At 33.7% G+C, this 20,840-nt stretch overlaps 1 protein-coding gene across 1 annotated transcript; it reads left to right on the top strand.

Annotated features, from left to right (window-relative positions):
* Nucleotides 1-6,959: 6,959 nt before the first annotated feature.
* On the top strand, nucleotides 6,960-9,168 carry LOC128184157 (E3 ubiquitin-protein ligase TRIM71-like). Its single transcript, XM_052853514.1, has 2 exons — nucleotides 6,960-6,994; nucleotides 7,395-9,168. Exon 2 carries the CDS (start codon nucleotides 7,425-7,427, stop codon nucleotides 9,096-9,098), a length of 1,674 nt encoding a protein of 557 aa, XP_052709474.1. The 5' UTR covers nucleotides 6,960-6,994; nucleotides 7,395-7,424; the 3' UTR covers nucleotides 9,099-9,168.
* Nucleotides 9,169-20,840: the final 11,672 nt, after the last annotated feature.

Genomic DNA, 20,840 nt, shown 5'->3' with positions numbered 1-20,840 from the left:
TATGTAGGTTTTAAAGAAAGTTTATTATTTCAGGATTTTTTAAAATTAATTTTGTGGTTTAAGGTTGTTTTAAAATTCAAACAATGATTTTTATTCATGCAATTTCTTTCACTCTCGATTGATATGATTGTTGTCACTTCGTAAAAAATTATGACAAATCTCCGTAATGTTTGAATTCTTATTAGAGAACCCCCAACTCCAACCCCCCCCCCCCTAAAAAAAACAAAAAAAAAAAACCCCACTATCTAGTACAGTTAAAACGTGTGTTTTTTTTTTTATAATTTTAAGTGAATAGTTTTGAATTTTCGGGTAATTATAAGCTTTCCGTATTTTATATGGGTGCATTTTGATTCGTTTTAATTCTAAATTGAATAAATTTTATGTTTCGAAATTTTTTATATGACTCCCAATATTTTATTTATTAGCGATTGAGTTAATGCCAGATTTATTAGAGGTAAAAATCATCCACCAGAAAAATCGAGTAATTCGGCGTTCATAAAATATCTATTAAAATATCTTGATTGCCCAATAGGTGGTCTTCAATAATAAATCAGATCGATCGATAACCGTTTATATACGATGTCAGGAGTATATGTCGGGGTACCTTTTATGTCGGGTATCATTAGACTCTTCACTGTCGCCTGGTTCTTCATGATTTATGCAAACGTAGTGAAGACCCTCCCGATATTAGATAGTTTAATGTCGGTATCTGTTTGAAGAAGACGTAATTCAGATGAAATACTACTAGTACGTGCCCAAAACAAACACAACAATGGACGAAAGTATATGTGATGACACAGAATGGGGAAACTTTATTTACTGTTGTTTCGATTTTAAATAAGGAGGTTGGATATTGCCCATCTATTTGAACAACTTTTTATTCTGAAATAAAATTCGAAAATAAGTGTTTGAAATGTCAGTTGCAAGTACGTAATTGAACATATTTTATCATGATTGTGAAATACAATTAGTGCATGGGAAACTCCTTGAAGAATGTCTGGTTTTGCCTTTGGATGCCACCGTACCATGCATTGGGATTGGGGAAAAACTTAAATGGTTGTGGATGTAAGTCCATTTGACAAATGGTGACAACTTCCCATGAAAACATTTAGGTTTGCATACTATTTTATAAACACACAGGTATTGTATTGTTTATTTGCTAAAATTCATATGAATTATAAGTAGTTGTAACAAATGTACATAATTATTATAATAAACATATCCATACACTCTATCTAAGCAAAAGCACACGTCACTACTACTATTAACGTTATACAATATTCTACAAAAATATTATTCATCAATGCACATTCATAGGAGGAGAGACCCTATAAATCAATAAATCAAAAAGCTATGTAAATGATAATAATAATGGTAATACAATAATTAGATGTAGGTACAAGAAGCATTCGGGGTTTGTTCTATAGCACCATCGCTTGATTGGATCAGTATTACGGTTGTTGTCTTTTGCCTGTAATGCTTAAGTATAGACATCTGTTGTCTAATTTCTGGACCCCCCCCCCCCCTCAAAGTTTGCTTAGATCATCATTGTACTAATTTTTGTTAATCTTTTCCAAGCCAACTGATGAAAGAAACTTGCCGACTGAATGTACTATACTGTAAATTCCTTATTTTACGCGAGTACTTAATTTCGCGCTTCCACTGTTGTGTATCAAATCGCGAGAATGTAAAATCACGATCACCAATTTCTTGTTAGGGTTTCCTATAGTTCAAAAGTGACTAAAATTTAAATACGAGACTTTAAAATTCGCGAGGGATGCTTCTCGCGATTTTACGTGGAAATTAATTCCTCGCGTTATATGCAAATAGAGATTTTAAAAAGTTGTTTATAGTTTGATACTCCGCATGCGTTTTTTGCATAAGCAGTTTATTTTGAGAAACTGATTGAATCATCATAATTGTCTAAATATCGACAAAATCACGTGTACGACTATATTTACACAGTCGGTGTGCCCTGTATGAAGACCAAAAGACACAACATTTTTCGAGCATTTTTATCGAACGCGGCAAGCACCAACCAATTTTATAAAAATACAGTTATATGCGGAGATTCATTTCTCATCCCTCTATTCACACCAATTTCCCTGTCACTCTTTTTTATCCCCTCTTTATCACCCTACTCTGCATCTTGTCATCCCACTCACTCTACCACACACTCTCACTACTTTCTTTCTACATTTCCCCGTCTCTCACCCAACCCACTCGCTCACCTCTCTGACATACTCTTCCACCCAACTCTCCCATCCCTTTTACTTACGCTACAGTGCCCCCACTCGGTCCCATTCTTATCTTTCGCCTCCCTACAACCCACCACCTCTACTCTCAATCTATTCGGCCCTTTTGCTCACACTCTCTCACGTCACTCTTCCAACTCTCACACCCTCTCTCTCACCATTCGCAACCCCCTTTTCCCACTGTCATCCCCTCTTTATCCCCACTCTTTCTCTCCAACTATAACTCTATCCCCACTCTCTCTCCTTTTCTTTCCTCACTCTCACACTTTTACTCTATCCCATCTCTTTCTCTCCCCACTCTCTCTACTCATTCTCACTCTTTCTCTCCCCACTACTACCCCCCTTCTCTCTCTCTCTCTCTCTCTCTCTCTCTCTCCTCTCTCTTTTATTTTTTTTTTAGAAAAATTGTGGCTTTTGTCATAAGAATAACCCCCACCCCCACCCCCACCCCCCCAAATTTGATTATTGATGATACAATAAATATCAAGTGATTGGTGATCGAACTTGGATCATTATGCTGATTAATACTTTAGATATTGAGAGAAATGAAAAAGAGTCTTAGACTAGATGAGAGTTAATAGATTTAAGTTTTCGATTTCATTCTAGTTTAGCCGCCGTAACGTTTAGATTTCGTTCAATGTTGACACCACGCAAATATACGAACTGGTTTAGATATTGGTGTAGGGATGCATTTAATCAAATGAATCTGATTTTTACCAATGATATTGCATCTATCTTTCACCCTACAATTATTGAAATGCATTTTTAAGAAGTACACTTAAGTACACTGAATGTAATGTATATGCGGATCCAGGATTTTTTATTTTCCGGGGGGGGGGGGATCATTTTGTTTTCCAAGGTTCTCGATACCATTGACTCCCTCCTTCTAGATCAGCACATGTAATGAATAACTCTTGCTTAAGTAAAAATTCCCTGTACATTTAGAGATTTTACATGTTAGTTTTTGTGTGTGTTTTTTTTACAAAGACAAAACAAGTATTTATATTTCCATATTCATTTTGCTGACCTTAAGCTAGTGCACTTGCATTTGAAGACCATTACACCTTGGCAGAAATTCAGTTCGTTTAAGATTTCTGAACATAGATCTAATTCTAATCAAGATAAAAGATTGCCACCCCCCCCCCACCACCCGCCCCTTCCCATCCCAACCTAGCGCTACATGTTTGATTATAACTGAAGCAATTTAACTTACCATTTAAAACCCGAGTTGTATATTCACTGATATTGTCTTCCCCCAAAGGAGCATTCGCTGATCACCCTAGATTTCCGAGCTACGTTCCATCATTGTCAGTTTCAGCACCGGCGGGAAAAAAATCCGCATGTAGTGAATGAAAGGAAAGCAATGTGAATAAAAGAAATTTTAATGTAAAACCATTAAAAAGCGCATTCAAAATACTGATAGCTACATGCGCGGATCTAGAGGAGGGTGTTCGGGTGATCCGGATATCGATACCCGCTGCTCTTGAAAAATTCAAACCTGTCACATTAACATAGTAAAAAAAGTTTTTCGTCTCCCCGGAAAACAGAATTATCTATTAGACCCCCCACCTCCCTTTTTTGTTTTCATTTTTGATTAGCTTATGGGCTGTTGCAACTAAAATTAATACGTATCACTTCCAAATTCCAGAATAAATAGCAATTCCAAGAATAACTTTTTTATTTGAAAATAAAAGATTAAAACGTTTGATTGATGAACAGCCAGTTAATTAATCACAAAAATGACTCAACAAAGGTCATATAGACCATGCATTTAGTTTATATACATGTACAGTCATATTTTTTGAATATCTACGTACCTTTAAAAATTTTCCAGGATTTCAAAATATGATGTGTCTATCCATTAAATCATAAGAGGAGTCCTGGGATCTATGTTTATATTTTGAGTGATAAAGTCAATTTTCTGCTACTATTTAACTAAGAGATGATTTGTCGACTGTTGAAAATGTAGGAGGATATCGAGGAAGAAAGTTTTTGTGAAAAACGTCATTTTTTACCAATTATTTGACCCCCAGGACTACCAGAGAATTTTTGAAACCTTTTTACAAAACAACATGACCCCCCCCCCCCCCAATCAAACTCCAACAGTTCAGTTTGCTAGTTTATAAGATGTAAGTGCAGTTTGAAAAAGTAAAACGTGACAGACGGACGGGCGGAACCGCGTAACAAAAATATACTCGAACTTTCTTTAAAAAGTGCGGGTATAATCATAAATATAAGGGGTACAGTATAATTATATTATACATTATATGAGAATATTTTTTTTTGAATTTTATTTTCAAAACAACAAATATTAATCAAGGATCTGTGATAATTCTCCCATTGGGTGCAGTGCCCTCATAAGAGAATACATTAATATTTTTACACAGAGTTGTGATTTTTTATTCTTAACGATGTAGCTGGAGTGAAGTTGCCGGTAGTCTCAAATACAGCATGTCTCATTATATTTGTTTCGTTAAATAGTCAGAAATCCCCCAGTATACACGTAACAGACCAAAAATGAGTTATATAATAAAATTAATAGCATTTATATGTGTGTTTTATGCCTACCTCATATGTGTATAAACGTATAGCTAGTATATCCATATTTTAATATTAATTTGAATTTATTTTGCGGAAAAAATTACAAAACTCCATGTGTTAATAAAAAAAAAATATACAGTTAACATATTGGACAATTGACACGCCTTATCAAAATGTTTTTAAAGGTCATTCTGGAAGTTATACATGTATATGCGCTGTGAAAATGCTTGAATCATTGTTTCGTGTACGTATAATTCAGTTCATGGCAAGCAACAAACTTGTCTTTTGCATTGTAAAGCAAAACAAAACACACATAAACAAATGAACGAGAGAGAGAGAGAGAGAGAGAGAGAGAGAGAGAGAGAGAGAGAGAGAGAGAGAGAGAGAGAGAGAGAATATACATAGATAGAGAGAATAGATAGATAGATAGATAGATAGATAGATAGATAGATAGATAGATAGATAGATAGATAGATAGATAGATAGATAGATAGATTTACACCCATTTCAGAAGTTTCCTTTGCGAATATAATTTTGATCCGCGCAACAGCAACAGACTTGAATTTGGCACGGTACATTTTAAATGTGTTTAAATGTAACAAATCTATATTCATAAGTGTTTTTAAAAAAGAGACTGGATACCAAAAGCATTTAATTAAACAATAAAATGCTTTCTTTGGTGATTCATTCGGGATATGAAGGTAGCGACATTGCAGAAGAAATACATAACTTGTGTTTACATTAACATCTTTCTTTAAACTAGTAATTAATAAATTGATTATGAAAAGTTAGTAAAATTCACTTAATTACTGTTAACGTACATAAGAACTTTAGCTAAAAGAAACAGCTAGCCAAATCGTCTACTGTGAGATTTTCAGGTTCAGACCAATCGATAAACAGGGCGTGTCATTTTAGTCATGTCAGTTTCAGCCGCTGTAGATTTCGACCAATCGATAAATGGGGCGTGTAGATTTCAGTCTGGCTGTTTCAATAGAGCTATGAATTAACTATATGTTTCCGTAAGAAATAGAGAAAATAATACTTAGTAGATGTAAATATTACATCTTTGATTTTATTACCAGCCTAATGTTTTATCCCGTAACAACGTGTGGAGTGGTTAAACAGGAACAATAGCTGTGTTCTTTAACATATATCATAGCAATTTATGACATTAAACTGGTCAATACTTACCTACTTTGAGAATCTTATCCGAACATTCATAATTTCACAGGAACTGCATAGATCTCGGACTATTACCCGTTTTGAAGCAAGTCTCGTGAGCTTTCCTTTAGGAATTTATCAGATTTAGCAACCATAAAGAAAAATATCCGAACACATTCACTTGGATAGATTAGTGGTTGTCGTATGGCATTAAGGCTGTCTATCCATAACTGAGGTGATTAAAATTTTTAATTGATCAAAGTACATTAAATATATATTTTTAATAATTATGAGGTTGACATAAACCAAACTCGGGAGTATGTATTTAGTCAATTAAATGAATTTTTTCACTTGAAACTTTTTATAGAGTTTACCCTTTAAAAATCATGGTAAAAACATTTCTCAAAATATGTACCGTAAATTATGAATTTTTCTAGCATTTTCAAAGAAAGGGAAAGCTTTTGCAAAGAAAATTACTTGTACTAAAAAGATAATATTTAAAATTGCATTTTGCCCATAGACTTCAATTTAATTTTAAGATGTGATCAATTCGTTGTTATTCAAAATTTCAAAAGTGAATCTGTATTATTCAATAAACCTCATAAAATCACACTAAAATTTTAGTGATCAAACTAGCAATCTATTAGATAAAAAATATAAATGTTATTGATGGAATATCTTTAAAAAATGGGAAAACTACAGAAAATTATGTTTTATACACATACTAAGCAAAACCATTGTTTAAAAGCGTACACCAAATTTGATATAAATATTAAGCAGCGTTTTAAATATTTGAGTGCGCATTAATAAAAACAGTTTGAAACGACATAAAAATATGTGTGGTATTGACCTCCCTCACACACACACACTCGCCCAACACATCATCTGAGTCCGCTTTTCATGATTTGAATATTGACATCCCTTTAAATCCACCGGCGGGTCCGCTGTTGGAAATAAATAAATCACGTGATGATATCGATTACGGTTGACCCAGACCAGGAAGTAAAATACCTGACTCGCCATGTTGGAATTTGGAGGTTTGTACATGTAGATTTTTTTTCATTTATTAGTAACAATACTCTGTCCTAGCTTTCATTTTCATTGGTATTTGTTTAATAACTATATACTTCTGTAAAAGATACTTAAGTGTGAATCGAGCTATAGAATAAAAGAATCCTTCCAAAATTTTATCTCGGTCATAATACAGAACGTGAACTACGACGCACAAAACAATGCTGTCGTAAACAAATTGAAAGTGGGGGTGGGGGTGGGGGCTAGACTTTTCCGAAATCTTGACAAGCAAATAAAAACAACTTTGCAGACAGCCCTCCCCCTTCCCCCAGTCCCCCCGGTTCAGACGCCTCCGCAAAATTGAAAAACTTTCTTAGATTGATCAGAGAGCGGCAAGCTAATTGGTTTTTCAAAAATTTATTTCAGGATTCTCTTAAAATCCTTCATTGCCTGACCATGCTCCCACGTACTTGGGCCCAGGATGTGTTACGGTGTCATCTCTGTGAGAGCCCGGCCCCCCCTATGCACTGTGACATTTGTCACATACATCTGTGTGTAGCTTGCGTTGGAAAACATCTCCTAGATGAATCAAAAGAACACAAAGTGGTGCCATTTAAAAAGCGGGGACTTAATCCTAAATGTTCAAAACATTCCACACAATTATGTGAACTTTACTGCGAGCACTGTGACATTCCTATTTGTGTGGAGTGTGTTTCTTCTCGAAAACATTTAGGACATGAACAAGTTGGCATTTTGAAAATGCTAGATACTAAGAAAGAAGCTTTACAAAGAGATTTGCAAGAATTAGAAAATGCCATTTATCCTAAATACCAAGAGATTGCAGCTAACATCCCAGTTCAGAAAACGGATCTCAAGGAAAACTCCAAGAAATTAACAAAAGCTATTGACAAACATGGAGAAGAACTGCAGAGAGAAATAGACATTGCTATCAGAAAACTGAAATCTGACGTGGTTGAAATAGATTCCAAACACCTGATTGTCTTAAATAAGCATGAAAATGATATCAAACGCAGTATTTCTGAAATCACACAGTGCATTGCTGATCTAAAGAAGCTCCTAAACTCCAATGATGTCAGCCATGTATCTTCTTACAAATCCAGGAATGCGGAATTCAAAAGATTACCTTCCAAACTCACAGTTTCTCTACCAAAATTCACTCCTCAGAAAATAAACAAAGAACAGATTTATCAGCAGATTGGTTCTCTGTCAGCATTATCCATCAAAACAGAAGAGCATGGCTACACAATGGATTCTCCTGGTGCTGAGTCCTCTCCCCCGGACAGACCACTCATTGATGTACCACGGATCATCACAGATATAAACACAGAGTATGGAGAAGTTAATAAATTATGCAGTGTGTCCTGTCTGAGTGATGAAGAAGTGTGGACGAGTGGTAAGGACAACATGATGAGACTCTACAACCTCCACGGTAAACTAGTGAAGTCCATCCAAACCAAGTCAGGGAACAAACCATGTGACATAGCAGTGACACAGAGTGGTGAACTAGTTTATACTGATCCCAATGATAGAACTGTTAACATAGTGAAGAATACACAGATACAGACAGTGATCAGACTAAGGGGGTGGTATCCTCTCTGTGTCTGTAGTACCTCCTCTGGTGACCTCCTGGTTGTCATGGTCAGTGATGATGAGAAACAAACAAAAGTTGTGCGTTACTCTGGCTCCACTGAGAAACAAACGATTCAATACAATGACAAAGGACAACCTCTCTATTCCTCTGATTGTAGTTACTCTAAATACATCAGTGAGAACAGGAACCTAGATATCTGTGTAGCTGACAATCAAGTTGATGCAGTAGTGGTGGTCAATCAGGCCGGGAAACTCCAGTTTACATACCTCGGTTCTCCCTCTATTACCAAGAAACCATTTTGTCCAGTCGGCATCACTACAGACAGTCAGAGTCGGATCCTGACAGCAGACCTCAACAACCAAAGTATCCACATCCTGGATCAGGACGGACAGTTCCTCCGCTACATTGACAACTGTCAATTACAGGATCCATTCGGTTTATGTGTGGATACCAGAGACAACCTCTTTGTGGGTGAATTGCAAGGAGGTAAAGTGAAGAAAATCCAGTATTACATGTAAACAAACTGTGAGTAAATGCCATCAGGATATGTAAACGCCATCAGGATATGTAAACAAACACAATATTTTAATTTGTCCATTTATAAGAACTGTATTCTTATGTATTGTTTAGCAAATTATTCAAATAACTGTAATAAATGATGTTACCATCGTTCAATGGTGTTCTTTTGATGATGACTGTGCATAAAGATTGAAACTTAACCTACATTGAGTGCATGAATTGAACTCCATGAACTTGCACAAGTTGACCTTAGATATTCAGATATCCAAATCAGATGTAATAATCATGATAATAGTCAAATTCGCATGTATATATGGAATACCTATGTAAGTACATACATGTAATTTTAAATGTTAAGTTTATATTTTAAATGTTATACTGTAAGTCGTTTTAATTCCACGGTGCTAAAATTTCACGATTTCTCAAAAATTCCAATAGTGATGGTTTTAATTTCGCGCTCAAAGAAAACCAGTTGATGAAAGTAAGCATTAAAACGTTTTAAAATACTTGTATTAGTATTTACGATGGGTTTAATTTTGTGAAAAAAAACCGATCAATCACGAAGTTCAACATAGTGAAATTAAAAGCATTGTGATTATTTAACAATCTACAGTATATATAGCTATCATTTATAACCTGCATGGATCATCAAAGAAAGCATATCATTGTATATATTTTACATCTTTCTTTCTTTAACAAATAAATGAATTGATCAAAACAAGTTAAGTAAAATCTACTTAATTATTGTTATTAATGTACATCAGTACGTTTGATTAAAGGAACAGCCTTATAGTGTTGTTTTCTACGTGAATTTGAATCTGACATCATCATGATTAATTCGTGCAGTCCGCGATTTTTCTTAGGTTGCTTAAGATTTTTACCAAATCAATAAACTGGTTTGAACTGGATCGTGTAGATTTCAGTCCTGTCAGATTCTACATAGCCAACATGAATTACAATCAATTTACTAAAGAAACATAGGAAATCATACATAGTGGGTGTAAATGTACTATTATTAAAATACATGTATTCTTTCAGCAGAGTTAAATTTCTAATGGCCAGGGTATTCTTTGTCCTTTATCTAGTACCATAAGAAACCATTAGAATATTTGGGGTCTAATTTTTTTTCCCCTCAATATCGTTGGTACCATAATTTCCCACGAATGCATTTTTCTCAACAAATTTTAAAGCATTGGGGTTTTTTTCTCTTCATTAAAGCTTATCCACAGAATAACCTTTCTATTAACATGTTATAAAATACTGGCAATCAACTTAAACTATGAACCAGAACAAATCTAACAGTGCTGGGTGGTCATGACCATTTTTTTTTTGGACTATACTGAACTCCTTAAGAACAGATATGTTAATAGAGATATAGGAAATAATTATTATTTAAAGGCTAAAATATATATTTTTCTTCACTAGAGATTCCTTGAAGGCATGTGTATAGGCTATGGTACTCAGGTGACTTAACATCTGTGGACCTCTTGTTCTTTTTAACCGGATTTACTTTAATTTTCAATAATACAGTAAAACACACTTATAACGAAGTCCCAGGGACGGGCAATTTTACTTTCTTATAAGCGTAATTAGTTATATTCGTCAAGCTAACAACATGTAATGAAGTCACAGGGAATGAAATTCACTTCGCTGTAAACGTCAATTCATTATAAGCATGTTCTTTATAACCATGTTTTACTCTATCCCCCCCCCTCCCCCCCAAAAAAAATCATATTTAAAATAATGAAATACAATATCAAAAATTGTGTAAAAGAGTCGTCCCTATGTCTCTTTGTGACCATTAGGTTGCATTACACACCTAACACAACTATCCAACTGAGGACCAGACTGCTAAATATAATTACAAATATGTAAATACAACACAAAGAACATGTCCGAATATAGTACTAATTGTTAAAAGAATACAAAACATTTCAACCATGAATAAAAATCAGTTTTATTCCATATCATATAATACAAAACTTAAATATGATCACGTTTAATATTATAGAATATGTCAATCATAAATAGCTACATGGTGTTTTCACACAATTGAAAACAAGAAGGAAAGAAAAAAAAGAGAGAAAATGATTCGTGTCAAACTAGCCGATTCACTGCATGATCCATACAAATTCACAGGCCATATACTAGTGGCCCCCAAAATATGCCCAGAGTGAAAAGAGACAAATTAAGAGAGAGATATATTATAGCACATCTTCTTACAAAACAAACAAAAAACACATTGTGGGCTGGTTATTTAAAGTTTAGTGTATTGTAATTGAAGCAGACGTTGATACGATTCAATGCAGACCTTTATGTCATATGTAGTAAGCTGTGACACCGATTTGGACACAGAATTCTGAAAACACCCAAATTGCACTGTTGAATTTGATGTTATTATAAGTTACAAAACAAGCACAGTGTGAATCTATACACTGATAAAAAAAGGTGTACTGATATAAATTTTTCTAAAATGTCAATAAATGGTTTAAATTTCCATAGATACATTTTTTGACTCCCTAAGGGAACTCAAAATGGGTGGGTGGATGGATGGATAAGAGGGAGCTAGCACCTCCTGCCTCCAACATCTTTTTGATTTTTGGCAGACTATACAATCTTTAAAAAAAAAGTGTTTAAGGGCAAACTGTTGGTATAGTTGGTCCCTTTTATATATCAACCGTTCAAAATCAATGCTACAGGGCTGTCATGTGTTTAACATACAAACTCATTACAGAGTTCATAAAAGCCTGTCCTATACATACGTACATGTACGTACAAGTTACTAAAAGGGATGCCTGATTAATTCAACATCTCCCCAAACTAATATCAATTTGCTACATGCAGTTAACTGAATTGTACTATGTTTAATATAACAAAATGACCAGAAACTAAAATATCCATTTTCTACACTTTTTAAAAAACTAAATGACAACTACCGGTACAATGAGCTTTAAAGGTTTTAACTTACACCAATTGAAAAATGTCATAAATCAAGAAAAAAATCAGGAAGAAAAAAAAAACTTTGTATATTTCTAAAGCATATTGAAAATGCTGATATCTATCGAAAAACAAAATTCAAACAATGTGATAATACACACGAGTGATAGCACTGGAAAAGATTTAAATGAGGTAAATTTACATAATACACAGGAGCCGTCTAAAATCAATGAACACTTGTTGGAATGTATATCCCTGACAATTAAAACCAAAGGGCTAAAAAAAATCATTTACCACAGAATATATTCTCTTCTCTTCACAAAGTGAAAAAATTTCAGATACATAAATCTACAAAGTATGAAAAGGGAATTAATACTTTCGTGAGAAACGGAGAATTAATTCATGAAGACACTGCATTTTTAAAAGAGAGTTTGGTCAAATGCAATCGAAAAATGAAGTAATTTCCATAATTTTAAAAAAAGAAGGATAAAAACTTTGAGTATGGTACCCATGTATTTCTGATCCTGTAAACAGAGGTATTTCCTTGGCTATAACAAAGATCGCAATGACGTACAAATATGTATATAAAAAAAGCTTCAAAAGCTAACTGATGAGACATTTGGTAATCAAGGTATTATACGTGGATGACTCAAATGTTTACTGATATAATACACAAACAGTAAAAACATAACACATCTCTTGGTTTTGATTCATGTATGTAATTAAAATACATACACTTGTCCTTTTCCCCCTTAAATTATTATGCAATACTGTTTAATAAACATTTACATCATACTTAATTTGTGTGGTATTTTTATTCATTAATATTGCATACAGGGAAATATTCGCCTCCATTTTACTTTCGCCCCTTTCAACCCTCTATGTCAGAGGCAAAACTAAGACTGGACGAATTCCACCGTCTTCAAATATCGCTCTTAAATGACAACTGTGTCTGGGCGAATTCAAGGCAGGGCAAAACTGTTTGCAAGTGTAGAAGGACGAAAATTACACAAGGCGAAAATAACCCTGTATACAGTATAATATTATATCCCTCTTACTGTTTGTTGGCAACCTTTTTAATAAATACAAAACAAACTCAAGTAAAAGTACAGTTACCGATACCATACTTCTGACAGTCAAATGAAAGATCTTGCTAAGTACATTAACAACTGAAAGACCCAACCAAAAAAATGTAATGTTTTTGAATAAGAATAAAGTTAATATATGTACTACTTTTCAATTGTCAATTTGGAAAAAAGTAAATAATTCCTGTTTATTAATCAAATATCAAACCAAAATGAGTTATCTGGGTACAATATACATTGTATTAAAAAAAAAAGATGCTACATTTTGATGCATTTTTTCACAAAATACTACAATACATGTAATATGCAATACAAAGGATGTATATTTGACTTTTTTTTTCTCATTTATACATTTGTGTGTACTTGTCAATTTCATGTACATTCAAGGGCGATTTAAAATCACACTTTGATCTGCACTAAAAATACGAAGAAAGAAACAAAAACTATAAATGATGTATATGTTTCCATTTACACATACCATACACACAACACACTCTCTTTGCAAATACAACAGAAGACATAATAAGACACACACATAATTATATATATGTACTATAGCTATAACTAAAATTATCACAAGACATGAACTGACTTCATGGAAGCGTGAACTCCAAGAGGTGATGACGGACAGACGCGGCCGAGTTTCTGTGGATTTCCGAGAAGATGGAGAAGAAAAGTAAAGAAAATTGTCCAAAGCTCGATCAAGTGTGAAATGATTGCTGTTGTGTTTGACTCCCCCAACTGCTGTATGGATCATTGCTGTTCCAGTGGCCGCCCTCTGATACTTCGGTGTACGTAACGTGTTGGGGTGGAGACTGGGAGTCTTTGTATGCTACGGCAGAACTGTTCCCTGGAAAAATATAATTTTCAACAATTACTTATCAACCTTGTAAGTACTTCATTATATAAGACCAGAGTCTTCCAAAAAGGTCAAAATTACATTGGATGATTTAAAAACATACATATTTAGAAAAATGGTCATAGTTTTATCAGATCATAATTATGTACAGATTCTTGTTTTAAGTCCTGTGTCCAAGTATTGAGCTCAGATTAATGAAATCACTTCTTGTAAATTCAAACAGGATCTACATGTACATGAAATTGTTTATTTTATCTCTCTGCCGTTGCAAATAATTTTTGACATGATATTATGAGCATGTACAGAGAGATTTCAGGGGGCCCAAAACACCCCTCCCCTTTTTTGATAATTTAGAAAAAAATAATGCATTAAATTATATGACTTTTCAGAAACTTGCAGTTGCTGGTTTTAATTATAGTTAACCGTAAGTTTACGTTTTTATCTCTATGATAAAAAAGGGCACAAACAAAACAATAATACATGTATAAATTATTAATTTCGAGTAAATACTGGTACATACATTATGAATTTCAGAATTTTTTTTATTAATACTGAATGTATTAAAGAAAATAAATATCGGCAAGTATCTACTGGCAACTTACAAAAAATAGTTGTGTATATACAATACCGTATAGCAAAATTAAGAAAAATCTGCAAATCACATAATCAAAAAAAAAAAATCAAAAAATCTATGATTACATATTAACAAAAGCACTAAAATATATTAAAAAAACCAAAAAAACCAACCAAAGGCTTATAGGCGATATATACAACACTATTATAATTAAAATGCATGTTTTTTTGGCAGTCAGACTGCACATGACATCAAACTACATGTACTATAAGCCGCTAGTACCAAAAACAATGGTGTAATACGTTATTTGTTAGAAGCCACCACGAGAGGGGGCGGGGGGCTGTTACTCACCTTTGACCCCAAACCCAAAGCAGTTAGTGAGATGTTAGGGGGTAGTGAGGGCTGGAAAGAAAGTGGTAGAAAATACATTGTTAGCTGGTGATTACCTGACATCGCGTTACAATTTGATTTCCAATTCAGACACTGTTTTCATATAAAAAAATTTCAATGTCAAAAACTTTTTAAAGAATATATATCCTATTCCAAACCTTATTCACCTGTTGTTAATTTCAACATTATATGAATTAGATTTTTTTTAATACAATAAAGGGGGATGAGGGAAAGGAGTATCAACTTCATAAATTTCATGAAATAATTTACTGTAAAATATTCAAAATTCAAGGAATGCAAAACCAACAGTCAGAATTTTTTTGTTTTTTATCAAAGAACTACTGAAAGTTATAAATCTATGTGGTCTACTGAAATACTCATAAACAAAGAACCATAACTCCTACTGGTTAGTTTACATAATGGGAGAGGTTCCCAGGTAATCTCTCCTGGTCACAAGTATTCTAGTTTCTGGGACAACTTACCATTCTGATAAGCCAGCTGGGTCAGGGTGTTGTTCCACAGGGGATTCTTACCCACTGATACAAGCAGCATTAACAAAAGAACGCTTTTTTTATTTACACTGATTGTCCAATAAATAGGTAAACATTTAACGATTCTAATCTAAAAAAATAATCTCCTTTTACATATTATATGTAGTAAATGTATATATGGTTTAAACAAGGCACACAGAAGAAATTTTGGAACCGATGTTTTTCAGAAAATGGGTTAGCCAGTCGTTTTGTAAGGTAGTTCTAGGGTACGTATCGATTTATTATAACAAGAAAACACCCATATTGCATTGCATATTCTGATTACATGTTGCACACTGCTGATCCCAATCCATTCTGCTGATATTCTGAAGTGTCATGAAATATACTTGCTTTGGTTATGGTAGCTACATGGCAAGTGGCTACCAACATCCCCCCTCCCCTTTTAAAAAAAAAGAAGTTAAAATTGTGTTTCTAGTGAAATAAACAAAAGTCCAAAAATCTTTTCACATATTGACACTGAACATTGGAAACATCAATCTACCCTGGCTGCAGAGTATTGTTCAAAAATGCCACATCAGCCCCTTCTATCATGTTTTAACATCTAATACCCTAGCAGTTAAGCACACTTCAGAACTGCTCATCTATTTTGATTGACAATTATATTCTATATACATAAGGGAGTTTGGTTTTATTTTGGGGTGGGGAGGGGACGTGGTAATTTTTTTTTCAGTGTAGGTGCGCAGACACGTACCATTGGTGGGTGGGAGGCGACTGTTGATGGAGCCGTCCGGGGTCTGATAGCTAATCATCTGCTTCATCACTGGACCGGAACCGTTACTTCCTGTCATGTGATTAGCCGTGTTTGTTCCCACATTGTTAGTCTGTGAAGACTGAGTGTCAACGTCTGTTAGTACACTTGTGCAAGGATTAATTAACAAATAACTAATTCTGAATCAATGAAATTCAATATTAAAGAATGAGGCTCATTAAATGTGAATTTTTTGTTTGTTCTTTGTGATCAATTGGAGTATCGTAATTTTGGTGATTTTATTTTCTGCTCCTGATAACACAGAGAGAAAAAAAAAAAATTGTAAAACAGATTATATAGAGCACTGCAGATGTAGAGTGCTGTATTAATCACACACAAAACAAAAGTAGGACTGGCATGAAATTGGATTTCAATAACAATAGTTAAAAAAATTCCCTGATCAGGACATTCTCTATTAATCTTATCAGTGGTTTTAAATAAAATACAATATTGATTACACTTTTGAGTTGATTAAAATACTCTGTGGGTCTGATTTAAAATACTGATATCAATATCTTTAGGAATTTTCTTTTAATCGTAATATCAAAATCAAAATGTAATCTTTGATGGAGTAAAGGATTTTAAGCGGCTTAGAAATGAAATGTGATTATTTTCAGCTTATAAATCAGCCATTGAACTTCACAACGCTAGTCAAAGAAAAATCAGTCATCACAGATCTCAGCAGAATCTTGACACCAGGTACTACCGTGTAGTTAATTTACAAAAGTTGATATCCTATCGATAAAATTTACAAAGTTGTGAAAAAAACCTGAAAGAATTCAGAATATGAATAGGCCTGTTTTTTCTCTGGGAATAGCTTAATAAATGAAGTGCAATCTAATTAAAATTAGAACTTTCATCCGCTTCCCAGTTTTCGATATGTCGTGTAGAAGTGATAAGGCAAACTGGCTAAAATTTCTTAAAAGCTGACAAAGCATATAGTTACCTCTGGATTTGATACTTTAAAAAATGCATGTCCATGTTTTGATCGAACTAAATGAAGATTAAAGCCTTAAAGAACTATATATGATATTAGTCAAAATTGGCCCCTAAAATTCGCTATTTTTAAAATGATTCAGGTACATTAACTTCTTGTGTTATTTTATAAAAGAGTTGACATAAAATACGTTTTTCACCCATTTATTTGATTTATATGCACCCACTGGCAGTATATGACGTCAGAAGTGACGCTATTTTTATAATTCAATCAAAATCAACCAAAAATTGACATTTTTCTTATCTTTTTTCGAATGGGAAATATAGAGCGACTCTTAGAACAAGAACGAACTTTTTGTCACTTATAAGTATTGGAAAGATACATCTTTTGTGAAAATATTTTGTTTGTTCAAGTAGTCGCTCAATGTTTCCTTAAAGAAAAACTGCCTCAAAACAAGCCGTTTTATGCTAAAAATGAGAAAATGGCGGGAAAAGGTAAACTTTTTGATGTCAAATTTTTATATTGTGGGCACTAAAATCAAAATGAAAACTATGAAAAAACTTCAAATGTATATTTGTACAAATAAAACAAAGAATTACAGTAAAATGACAATGTTCATTTTAGGGGGCCATTTTAGACTCAAACCATATATAGGCAAACAAGTATGGCTATACAATTTTCTCTCTGGTCTACCAGTTTAACTACAGCAATGCTGCAGTTCTTTTGTCACTAATATCAATACATGTTCAAAGACACAATTCTTAAATGGATTCAGTTTTCTAAATCTAGAAAATATTATTAATAAATGGGTAATTATATTAGGTGCATAAACTATAATAGAATTTTGTGCTGCTACAGAGGGGTGGGTGGGTTTTTTTATGTGTGTAGGTGAGGAGTTAGTACTAGGACAAACCTTAGTGTTGTTAGTAGATCCGTAATATTCATGTTTAACATTGACGGCATTGCTCTCTTTGCCGGTGGACGCATTTACCCCTTGAGTCTGCGAGCTGTCTGGGATGACAAAACCACGACTGTCAATCAAACTGAAAAAGTGAGAGAGAGAGAGAAAAATTTCACCATGTTCGTCCAAGCCATTTTTCCTGAAATGTACATAACATTTAGTAGAATACTTCATCATTCACTGAAGAATGTATAAGGCACAAATAAGGCACAAATAAGCGGCATTAGAGCCAAGTTTCTATAATTATGTATGTTTTAATCATATATAGTCACTGTAGATTCCTCATCAAAACAAGAAATAATATTCCTGTAAAATCCCAAAGCACCCTCGTGGATTTTATTAAAAAATCTTATCATTTTTGGGAGGTTGAGAATTTATATTTTTCCGATTTGATGCAAATTGCAGGATCGCGGAATAAAGTACTCGCTTAAAATAAAAAAATCTACAGAATCTACTGGCTTCTTGTGGTGTAAAGAGTGCAATACAAACTATGTGTATATGAATACAAGGCGCTGTATAATTTTGCCCCGACGTATCTCGCTGAATTAGTTTGCGAACACAAACCTGCTAGGTCACCTCGCTCGGAGTCGGCGAACCAACCAGTAGTGCGGCGAGTCCGAGCAAAAACCTACGGCGATCGTCGATTCGACAGGGTGGCACCAACACTGTGGAATCAGCTTCCAGTGGGACTTCGAACAGTTACCAGTTTTTAAAGCAAAACTAAAAACTCATCTTTTTAGAAAGGCATTTCTTTAAGTGTATATATCTGAAAAGTATTACGTGGTGATTGCGGTCATGTTTTCTACATTTTTAGAGTTGGAGTCCTGATCTTTATTAATTTTAATCCATTTAATGTGGTTTGTTTTAGCGGTATAATGTAAACTTGTCCTGTTTTATTATGTATTTTTGACTTACTCGGTAGGGCGCTTTAGAGTTTTATTAAAGATAAAGCGCAATATAATAATAATAATTATTACTATTATCATTATTATTATTATTATTTATTTATTTTTGATATGATGAAACAAATACTTTGAGGCTGACAATTGGATGACCTTAAAATGACTTGCACCAAATGTTGAATATCGAGGGGGGGGGGGAGGGAATCAGACGCACACATTTACACAATTTAATTTTCTCGAAGTTTAAAAAAAATCATGACTGTAGAGGTCCCTTATTTTCAGTAAGATAAGTAATGATAGTATTTGTTCCTTTATATCTAAAAAAAATCTTCAAATTTGAATATGTCAATCCATTTCATGTCGATTTTAAGCTCTGGTTCATTTGACAGCACAGGCACCAAAAAATAACCGACCTCATAATGCCAGTCAGAAAAAAATCATTTCACCATATTTTTGAGTAGGCCTAATGCCCCAAACAAACCTTTGTCAATGACGCTGTGTAACAAATATGTGAGTCAAATCATATTACATTGCATACATAATAAATATCTAAAATTATAACTAAAAGCATCAATGTATTGCAATGTACAATGTACATTACAAAGACACTGTTATGTTTGCGAGTAACACCCCTCCCCTCCTATTCCCGCCAAGCGTAAATCTAAACAATAACGATAAAACTAGATAAAAAGTAGTAATAGCCATACAGGAATATGAACTTAATTGAAATAGAATAAATCTAAATTATTACTTGATTTGCATGATTTTTGTTAAAAAATATTGTTTTCTTTTTCCTGAGAATAAACCAAATTTAAACAAAAAAGATGTCAATTATTGGTGATACTGTGGATATCAAATGATTGGTAAACGAATATTTTTCAACATACATTAACAGATGATCAATACTGTAGATATTGAGAGAAATTGAAAAGAGTCTAGATGAGAGTTTATGGATTTGATTTAGACATTGAGCTTTTAATTTCATACTAGTGTAGCCACCGTTATATTTAGATTTCGTGCAATTGACGCCACCCAAATATAAACTGGTTTACATTTTAATGTATGGATGCATTTAATAAAATGAATCAGATTTTTACCAATCTGTCCGGATCTATCCTTCTCCCTACAATTATTAAAATGAATTTTTACATTTACACGTAAAGTAATGTACGCGCGGATCCAGAAGGAGGGAGGAGGGGTGTTTTCCTACATGAATGTTCCCGATTCCCTTGCCCCATCTTTCTAGATTCGCACATGTAATTATATAATGAATAACTCTTGCTTTAATAAAAAGTCCCTGCACATTTAGAGATTTTACATGGCTTTTTGTGGGGGTTTTTTACAAAGAAAAAAATTATTTAATTTTTCATATTAGTTTATCTGAGCTTAAGCCACTGTGCTTGCATGTGAAAACCTTAACACCTATATTTGACAGAAATATGTTAACACTAGCTGTTTTTTGGTTTAAGAATTTATGGGGTTTTTTTATCGCTGGGGTGTCTATTTTCCTATTGATGGTGTAAACGGTGTCAAATGCGTATAGAAGTGCAATTACTACATGTTTATAACATGTTTGCTTTGCATTCGATTTCATGTAATACATTATTGGTATGTAATTATCGAGCACGTAGATCGTTTTTAAAAGGGGGGGGGGGCAAAACTACACCGTCTTTTTAAAAGCAAGAAAACAAAACCTAATTTCGACAATGATCAAAATGCGTAAGGGGGGGGGATGGTCCGGACCCCGCTCTTGACAAATTCAAACCTATCAAGTAGTAAAAAATTAAAAATAATAAA

Source organism: Crassostrea angulata, chromosome 5, assembly GCF_025612915.1.
Source record: "Crassostrea angulata isolate pt1a10 chromosome 5, ASM2561291v2, whole genome shotgun sequence".
In the NCBI taxonomy this organism is placed as follows: Eukaryota; Metazoa; Mollusca; class Bivalvia; order Ostreida; family Ostreidae; genus Magallana; species Magallana angulata.
Note: the sequence above shows the minus strand (reverse complement) of the source record. Positions and strands in the feature narration are given on the sequence as shown.

Excerpts from the sequence above, each read along its gene's own strand:
- LOC128184157 (XM_052853514.1), top strand. The coding sequence starts at position 7,425 with ATGCTCCCACGTACTTGGGCCCAGGATGTGTTACGGTGTCATCTCTGT.